At 37.9% G+C, this 10,048-nt stretch overlaps 1 protein-coding gene across 1 annotated transcript; it reads left to right on the top strand.

The window, feature by feature from the left end:
• Window positions 1–340: 340 nt before the first annotated feature.
• Window positions 341–9,814, top strand: LOC133529325 (uncharacterized). Its single transcript, XM_061867021.1, has 2 exons — window positions 341–2,438; window positions 9,777–9,814. Exons 1-2 carry the CDS (start codon window positions 341–343, stop codon window positions 9,812–9,814), a joined length of 2,136 nt encoding a protein of 711 aa, XP_061723005.1.
• Window positions 9,815–10,048: the final 234 nt, after the last annotated feature.

The raw sequence follows: 10,048 nt of genomic DNA, 5'->3' as shown, positions 1-10,048 counted from the left end.
ACTCCTTCATCCGAAGGGGGGTTCAACCTCAACTGCTCATGTAAGGGACGTAGACCAAGCAGTTGCAGCGTCCTGTGAGGAAATTGTTGAGAAAAAGGCTGAGTCTGGTAGTGCATCTAACGATATTACGTCGCAATCACCACAAGTAACTCTATTCGCTAAAGGAAAGGTTAAGCGCCAAGTTCTCTTAGCTACGGCTTTGGTGAAAGCAGAGTCTAAGACAGGTCAATTTCAAATTTATAGAGCTTTCATAGATCAAGGGTCTGAATCCTCATTTATCACAGAGGCTACAGTACAAGGGTTAGGTCTAAAAAAGATTCCCATCAAGTCCACAATAACGATGCTAGAAGAAGCGTCGGTAACGACAAGTTACATGGTATTACTGAAACTCAAATCGTTGATAAATCCGGATTTCAATGTACAGTTAAAGGCATACGTGTTACCAAAAATCACAACGAATCTCCCTGCACGCAAGGTGGACGCGTCGGAATGGCCACATTTAGAGAATTTGGTTCTGGCTGACCCCGGTTACGGCACACCAAGTAAAGTTGATATTTTATTGGGAGCAGCGGTATATGCCCAGATACTGCAGGAGGGTGTAAAGAAGGGTCCTATTGGAACTCCAATAGCACAGTGTACTAGTTTAGGATGGATTTTGTCTGGAGGCTCAGCAGATCATAACGAAAGGAAAATTGTATTACATGCACAAGTGGATACGGACAACGAAATAATAAAACAGTTTTGGGAGATGGAATCAGAACCTTTATTAACCTCAAAAAAGATGTTGACGACCGAAGAGCAGCGATGTGAAGACATCTTTTCAGCAACGACTACACGGGACAACCTTGGCAGATATGTGGTTAAATTACCATTTCGTGATGAGAATCCAGCCTGTAAAGAAGGAAATTCAAGAGAAATTGCTATTAAGAGGTTAAAGTCACTGGAAAGGAAATTTGCTAAAGACAATAATTTAAAAGAGAAGTATACAGCAGTTGTGAAAGAATACTTACAGTTGGACCACATGATGTTAGTTCCTGCGGCTAGAGAAAGTGAAAAACAGTGCGTGTATTTACCCCACCACGCTGTCATCAGGGAGGACAAGTCAACTAGCAAGGTCCGGGTGGTCTTCGACGCGTCCTGCAAAAATGAGAAAGGTATATCCTTAAACGATAGTTTAATGATTGGACCTACGCTACAGCCGGAGTTGCGTCATCTCATTATGCAATGGAGAATACATCCCGTATGTCTGATTGCAGACATCGTGAAGATGTATCGCATGGTAAGAGTGACTGATCAGGACGCTGACTATCAACGCATTGTATGGAGAGATAATCAAACCGAAGAAATACAAGATTATAAGTTGCTAACAGTTACGTTTGGAACAGCGTCAGCACCATATCTTGCCGTTAAAGCACTTAATCAGGTCGCCATTGACCATGCGAGCGAGCATCCAATGGCAGCAAAGAGAGTTGCTGATAGTTTTTATATGGATGACTTAATGACAGGATGTGAAACCATAGAAGAGGGTATAGAACTTTATAAAGAAATGAAGGCTCTACTTAAGAAAGGAGGTTTTATTTTGCAAAAGTGGGCAAGTAATAAGGAAGATGTACAGAGAACTATAGATTTATATGAGAAGGGAGAAAGAGTGCTGGAAAGGGAAGAAAAGAATCTGGAATTAAAACAAGGTAATATAGTAAAGATTTTAGGACTTACCTGGAATAAAACGAAGGATGAGTTTCAGTACTCAGTCACGCTGCCTCCTGTATCTGCTCCTGTAACAAAAAGGAAGATTGTATCAGACGTCGCACGACTTTTCGATCCTTTGGGTTGGATCGCCCCATGTGTTATAAAAGCAAAAATATTTATACAGCGGTTATGGTTAGCTGGTACAGGATGGGACGAAGAACCAACAAGAGAAATATTACATGATTGGTATACTTACCGGGAGGAATTGAGTCAACTGTCCGGCTTTATCATTCCGCGATGGCTTAACACGCAAGCAGATGATGCCCGAGTGGAGTTGCATGGGTTTTCAGATGCTTCTAAACTCGCATTTGCTGCTGCAGTGTATCTTCGAGTTATCAGTGGATCGGGGGATATTAAAGTTCAGCTGGTTGCAGCCAAAACCCGAGTTGCTCCAGTAAAACAAGTCAGCATACCGCGCTTAAAACTATGCGGTGCCGTTCTGCTAACTAAACTGTTAATGGAGGTCTCAAAGGTGTTAAATGTTTCGAAGTGCAACCTGAGAGCCTGGACGGATTCCACCGTCGTTCTTGCATGGCTAAATAAGCACCCCAGCCACTGGAAGACATTCGTGGCCAACAGAGTTTCCGAAATTCTGTGTCTGCTTGAGCCCTCTCAGTGGTCTCATGTTGCGACGAAGGAGAATCCAGCGGATTGTGCATCTCGTGGAATTCGTCCAGCAGAACTAATCGGTAATTCTTTATGGCAAAATGGTCCTCAGTTCTTACAACAAAAAGTTATTATATACACCAAGCCAACTGACAACGAAACACACCTGGAGGAAACTATTAAATCTCATCACACTCAGCATTTATTAGATGAATGTATACTTAGTAAGTATTCGTCACTTCAAAAACTGATAAGAGTAATAGCTTACTGCAGGAGATTTGTGAGATCAAGAACTAAGAAATCAGAGACATTGAGAGGGCAAAGTTATCATTTAAGCGCGTCCGAAATAAACGAAGCGTTAAGCACCTGCATTAAAATAGCTCAAAATAATGAATTTAAACCAGAAATTTCCGAAATAGAGAAACATGGTTGTATTAAAACTAAGACTTCGAAAATTTTGTCATTTACGCCATTCTTAGATGTCAAGGGAGTGCTTAGAGTGGGAGGCAGGTTAGCAAAATTGGATGAAGAAGAGAATATCAAACATCCAATTCTGCTGCCACATTCTTCACCCCTATCAAAATTATTAGTTGCCGATGCACATAGTAAAACTCTGCACGGGGGGGAGAGGCTAATGCTTAATTACCTACGGGCTGCATATTGCATCATGGGTGCAAAAAATCTAGTGAAAACCTACGTACATAAATGCATTACATGTGTAAGAAACAAGGCAAAGATACAAACCCAACTGATGGGTTCCTTACCTCGAGTTAGAATTACCCCAGCTAGACCCTTTTACCGGAGCGGTGTAGATTATGCCGGACCTATTCAATTAAGGAAATACAAAGGCAGAGGTCACAAGGCTTATAAGGCATATATCTGTCTTTTTGTATGCATGGTAACCAAGGCCGTGCATATTGATGTTGTTAGTGACTTAACTTCTAGAGGATTCATCGAGACGTTCAAACGCTTCGTTGCGCGTCGTGGCTATTGTGCTGAACTCTATAGTGATAATGGCACGAATTTTGTGGGTGCCTCCAAAGAGTTAAGATACTTATTTCAGTCAGAACAATCAACCATGGTTCAAGAAATATCGAAAGCCTTGGCCACGCAAGGAACAACGTGGCATTTCATACCACCTCGAGCGCCTAACTTTGGCGGATTATGGGAGGCGGGGATAAAATCCACCAAATTTCATATAAAACGAGTCATTGGTGAATCAACTCTAACATATGAAGAGATGGCTACTCTTCTCAGCCAGGTTGAGGCTTGCTTGAATTCTAGGCCTATATCAGTGCTGCCTAGCAATCCCAATGAGCCAAGTCCATTGACTCCCGGCCACTTTCTTGTTGGAGAGGCTCTAGTAACAATACCAGAAGTAAACTATGAAGAGTCCAATATTAGTTCCTTAAAACGATGGCAGTTGACTCAGAGAATGCTGCAACGCTTTTGGCGCAGATGGTCGAGTGAATATTTAGTTCATCTTTTGCATCGCTATAAATGGGCGTTCAAAACTCCTGAGCCAGAAGTTGGGGATATCGTTTTGGTGAAGGAGGATGATTTGCCGCCAACCAAATGGCTATTTGGTAGAATCGTTCAGAAGTTCCCCGGGTCAGATAACCTGACCAGGGTCGTGTCTTTGAAATGTGGGAACTCCATAATTAAACGACCTACCTCTAAATTGTGTATATTACCTCTTTCTAGTTAACTGATTTCATCCCGCATGTTTCCAACATTTAAAATATAATTTGTTAAATAAACTAAATATTTTCGTACCCCTAAAGAAGACCGTCACGGTGGGCGGTCTCTCTAAAGAAGGACATTCTGTCCTTGGTGGGCGGAATGTTAAAGTGTTTAGATTAATGTTAGTTTAGTAATAAGATTCTGTGCTAGATGTCACTGTACTGGCCACAAACTGGTGTGTACAACGTATATACTTGCCCTAATTGTTCGCTAGAGGTCGCTGTCCCCACGGCAAACTGGCTAACGACATGTTATTATAAAATATACAAACATTATTATATTTTTCTTGATGTCCTAATTCCCTGCTAGATGTCGTTGTACCGACTACAAACTAGCGAACGACATTCTGTTAGTAATTATATATAACAAGATTGTGTTTTTTTTATCATTGTCCTTTTTTTTTTGGCAAATAAAATTGTGTTGAAAAATTGCATTTGCGTTTTCGTTGAATGTGAACAACACGGACGGAAGATAAACACCGCCTGATATAACATTTCACGCGTAAGTATCCAGTTTAATGTGATATTTTTACGTAATTGTAAATACAAAAATCCAAATTTTCGTCAGCCGCCATTACTTATAAATGTTGCCAGGTGATATGAATCTTTTTTCCTCCAAATGAGGCATGACGATTACATTGATAAAATTAATATGCTTACTTTAAGTTCCTTGTATGACTATAGAAAATATTCTTTTTTAGTTTTTTATTCTTTTATTTCAAATTATGTTTTGTCTTTTATAAAATTACAGTTTAAATTCATATTTTTATTTTGTGTGATATTCGTTTTAGATTTCCGACTGATCCGCTACTGTCTGCGAGATGGATGGAAAAAATTAGATTAAATAGGAACGATGCAATATGGAAACCGACTAAACATAGTCGAATATGCTCTCGCCATTTTGATGAGCAAGTAAAGTAATTTTTATTTGTGGAACACAGGTGTTACAGTTAAGGTCTGTAAAAACGAAACGCAACTGTCACTGTCGCACTTATATGGAAGACTGATAGAGAGACACAAAGCGTTTCGTTGTCGAAGCAATAGCGATTGCAACCTTGGCTAGGCCGGCAGGTACAATTACTAGTACTGACGATAAATAGTTATTTGTTTTACAAGAGGGAAAGTTGTTGTTTAACCGCTCGTGCTAATTAGCAATATTATCGAGCTAAGTAGATAAAGATCCCAAAATATCTAAAAATGGAATCTTGAGCGTTGCGAGGGTTTCAAGTTACGAGAGTTAAACAAATTTTGCCCCAAGTGAAACACAAAACTTTTCACCATACCAACCCGAAGAAAATATTAAATGTAAGATATCAAATAAAATCAAACCAAATCGAATCCAAATGATCGTCATTAAATATTTATCATTTAAAATCATTATTCCAAAGTCAATTCTACCAGCTATTATTTGTGCACATTTGTAAAATAAAAAAATAAACGTTTTTTATTTAAACATTATTTCACAAAGTACAGAAATGCAAAGTCCTTAAAAGAAACCTTGAAAGCTTTTGCTATAAATTTAATATCTACATACACACTCCCAAATGATTGATAGCCAAGTATAAGGATGTGGTTAAAATCCATCTACTTTAAGGGGAATAAATGAACTCTGGCAACCCGTTTTTGTATATATGTGTGTGTCGCTGAGCGTAAGACACGAGCGTCGCACGCACACATCGATCGTGTTTCGGCTTCACTTTTGGCAGATTAGCCTTATGAGGACTAACTGTCTATGTGTGATAGGTCAGTGATATATATTATGTTTGTAGCGGTTTCAGTAGATAACGTAGCTTTATACTGATTATTACTGTTTCTACCTGAAAATGTAAAGTTTATATTTTTCGAGGGTAATAATTATGTATAATTTTACCGCAAACTTCTACGTTATAGTTCTAATATACCTAACTGGATGCGTGGCACATGGAAGTAAATAGTTAGTGACAGGACCGAATGAAAAAAAAGGGTAGACAGTAGCCCAGCATTAGGGCACTAAAATAGGCCATTAAAATAAAAATACGAATGAGTTTTATGGCAATGTACTTATGTTAATATTTTTGGCACGGCTATTAGGTAGGTAATACCCATCTACTTTTAAAGATGTCATAACTTTTGGGATGTTGTACTAAAATGTCTTATACATACATAGGTAAAAGAGGGCCTGTCAAAACACTAGCAGTACAAGGGGCCCGACTAGGATTTGCTAGCCCTAAGCCACACACATTTCCCGAATTCCCAGTATCAGTCCGACTCGTGCAACTGACGTCGGCTGCCAGTCAAAGCTTTGCCTAATCCAACCCGGATTAACGAAAAAATAAACCGAGCCCTTGTCCTGCAGTGTACACGCTTCACTGCACTACACATCAATAAAAACATTAAAAAATCAACCCTAAAACGTAAACTCTATGGTTCGAATTCGCACGGACTATTTGATGCACTTCACAACACTACGGCAACAGAGACAACTGAAATTGTGCTTTATAATTAGAAAGTTAGAGTTGTGAGTTGTGTTTCGGTTTATTAGTGATGTTAAGCAGACAAAAACGTTGGCATTTTTGACGCTTGAGGTTTCGCGCAGTGTAGGTAATTGTTGTATAGAATTGTTTGTTTTGCAATTTTCGGACGGGTGGGAATTGCATTCGAATAAAATGTTAGTCGAGAGACATGACGGATCCGTCATGACTCTGACATCTTAGACTTCGGTGTCTTAAGATCTTTAAATAATTCAAATAAAATAAACTTTGACACGTTCATAGTGTGAGGTCGGTTTCTTCGAAATTTGGGTTGCAGAATCTACAAAATATTACTTTATAACGTTGTGCAAAGTAAGATATCAAACAAAATCAAACCTAATCAAATCCAGATGAACGCCATTAAATAGTTATCATTGAAAATATTCATTTAAAAGTCAATTCTACAAACTAACATAAGGAAACCACTCAAAATTAGGACCTGATTACTTTGCCCCAGCTTTTACCAGGTGGTGTGGCAAAAATAAATATCTTAATTGATCCTTACTATCAACAACACCTATTTGTTGATGCGAAAGTAGGTACTCTGTATGTCTGTTATTGAGGATATCTCCATATTGAGGTTCGGGAAAGGACATAGGGTAGTTATTATCAATCTTCACCATGCCACGCGGACGAAGTCGCGGGCAGAAGGTATTAAATTGTATTAATTGAGAAAAGGGAAAGTTCTGTGTGTTATTTGTATTCTACAGTTAGTCATTTTATAAAGTTTTTTTAAAATTCTATCTAGTCAGAACCGCAGCTTCTTTAAACACCTATTTTAAACAAATCAGACAATACATAATACTTTAACAAAGCAAGTTTTTTATACCAAGTTTCATTGAAAGTAAAATTTGTTGAAGCTTAAACCTTCTTATCAAGAATGTCAACTGTCAGTCAAGAAGACCACCTTATCCGCACCCCTGTATTATCCGTATCACGCAAGTAAAAAAAAAAATACCTTCCCTTTCTATGAAACACCTTTATGTGCAGATAAACCAACATTGAGGCGTTGAAATCCATGCCTTTGCTTCACCGAAAAAAAAAACAATCCCGCCAAACTTTTCCGACCGAATAGAAAGGACGCGTCCAAAAACAGATTATGACAAGCCCCTGTTGTGTTTGTAAACATAGGTAAGGCGTTTACAATGCCGTATCGTAATGTGACACCTCTGGCTGATTGGATCCCGAATAAGTAGTTATTGATATCTGATTTTTGCATTGTGGCAACACCGGGCCGGAATCGGCGGCAAAATGGCCAAATTGTTGACGTCTGCGAATGAAAAAAAATCTTTGTAGTGGTATTTAAGTAATATAATTTGATAATTTCGTTAAGCTTGGGGCGGGGTAGCTTCGGTTCGGATGTTCGCATGAATTAACCGGATTCGCTTAGATTAATATCGCAGTAAGTTATGATGCATTCAGAAATTTAATAGTATTCGTTCAGATTACTCTTAATCTGGAAGGAATCTTTACGGAAGATGTTTTAGGATATTAATGTTGTTATGTAAATTGTTGTTTTTATACAGTCCCCTTAATAATAATGTGGTGGTTATAGAATTACTCATTTTGGCCTTGTCCACGTTCGGTGACAATGATTATATCACAACATCACTGTCACTGTTCTAGTCAGTTTTACGGTGGATGGTATTTAATTTATATAATTACTTACTTCATTGCTCATTGAGATTGAGAATCTTCCTTATTGATTTTTTAAGAAAGATTTATTACTTCATTAGGAATGCAAAAAATTGTTCAGACTGGAAAGCACTACAAAATAGAGCAACTTATGAGGGTCACGACTCCTGATATGTCCTCATTAAGAATTTGACTACCTACGCTTACGTTCGCATAATTTTTTGCATAAGAAGTGTGAACCCATAATTCAGTCACCAAATACCAACTAGTTCCAAGGGTTTTTAAATACTTTAAATAAAGTATTTTATATCTTTCAGACAATGAAATTAGCTACAGTAACATAGAAACCATTTTAATAAACTCGAACCACTAACTTTGCACAACTTGGCAGTAAGAATGCATACATATCAATATCATATACATACGTAGCACTTGGTATGAAAACTTAGTGTAGCCCGACTCCAGCGTTTCTGGAAAAATTTACTCAACTAGTTCAACGGCAGTATCATGGTCGCATTATTACTTGTCATGTCATGCGTCACTTTTGCACTTATATACTTGTTAGAACGTGACAGGCATGATGACATTGATGACGGATGATAAAAAAACCGACCATCATAGCCCTAAAACTGTATTTTGAAAACTTTACATGGTCTTTCAGATTATGAGAATCACAGAAACACCACCTAAGTCCTAACCTTAGTTCCTACCTACCTATTAACACTGGCAACACTGCAATAGTTGAAAGAAATCGAAGTGTCACCCCGCATTACTTTGTTTCATACACATATAAATGATATCCTCAGGGTAAATGGACCTTCAAGTTCCAAATAGCCCACACTACAGTTTAAAGATCGCCAAGTTATCATAAAAATTGTAAGCGGTCTAGTTTCAAAAGCTCTTCTACTGTCAGTAGACTTTCACCACTCTGGCCACACACAGCGTTGCCAATAAGCAGTAAGCAGCAACACATTAAGTAGACCATCAGTCGACCTTGTTTCTTGGGAATAAGGTATACAAATGGTCAGTTTAATGTGCCAACAATAGTACATACATACAATAGAATCCATTGGCCAGTGGAGCGTGAACGTTTGAAAGGCCGTGTGAGCGGCCATTGCAAAAGTGCTTAAAGTTTTCCTGTGTGCAATTTCAAGGAATGACGCGACGATTTTCTGTGGCGTGCTACGGATTTTAGAAAGAGTGTTGAGTTTTATAGAAATAACGTATGGTACAATATATGATGTGGCATACAGTATTTTTAAAAATAGCATAAATACTTATTTGTTGTTTCGTTTTGTTAGTACGTTTCTTATAATAATCTTAATCTTTAGACGTAATTAACTCTTAATATTTGTTGGTATCTACTAGGTTAATTAGGTAGGCAGCTATTGGTATGTACGTTTATTAGTTGCAGTTTTAAAACTTCTTTTCCACAGCTGAAGTCATTTCACACAAATGGAATCATTAGTTTGTTACTGTGTCAAGAAAAATAAACATTTCTGTTTAAAGTGCTAATGTGTTTTTCATGTTTCAGATAGGTACCTAGAATACCATGTGAAAAAGCTCCGGTAGTCCTTAAATGAATTGGCATGACTTTGAATTATTATTTGGATATTTAGATGTTGGATAATTGGATATTTATAGTTTCAATACGAATACTTTAGATATTTATTCAGATATAATTCTATCAATATTACAGTTAGAGGCGCCGATGCGCTGTAAAATTAAATAGTCTCATATAATAACAAAAATTATATGCTGAATATGACAAAACTTAATTAAACTTGTGGACGAGTGTCCGCGAGC

The sequence above is a fragment of the Cydia pomonella genome, chromosome 20 (assembly GCF_033807575.1).
Source record: "Cydia pomonella isolate Wapato2018A chromosome 20, ilCydPomo1, whole genome shotgun sequence".
Lineage (NCBI taxonomy): Eukaryota > Metazoa > Arthropoda > Insecta > Lepidoptera > Tortricidae > Cydia > Cydia pomonella.
Note: the sequence above shows the minus strand (reverse complement) of the source record. Positions and strands in the feature narration are given on the sequence as shown.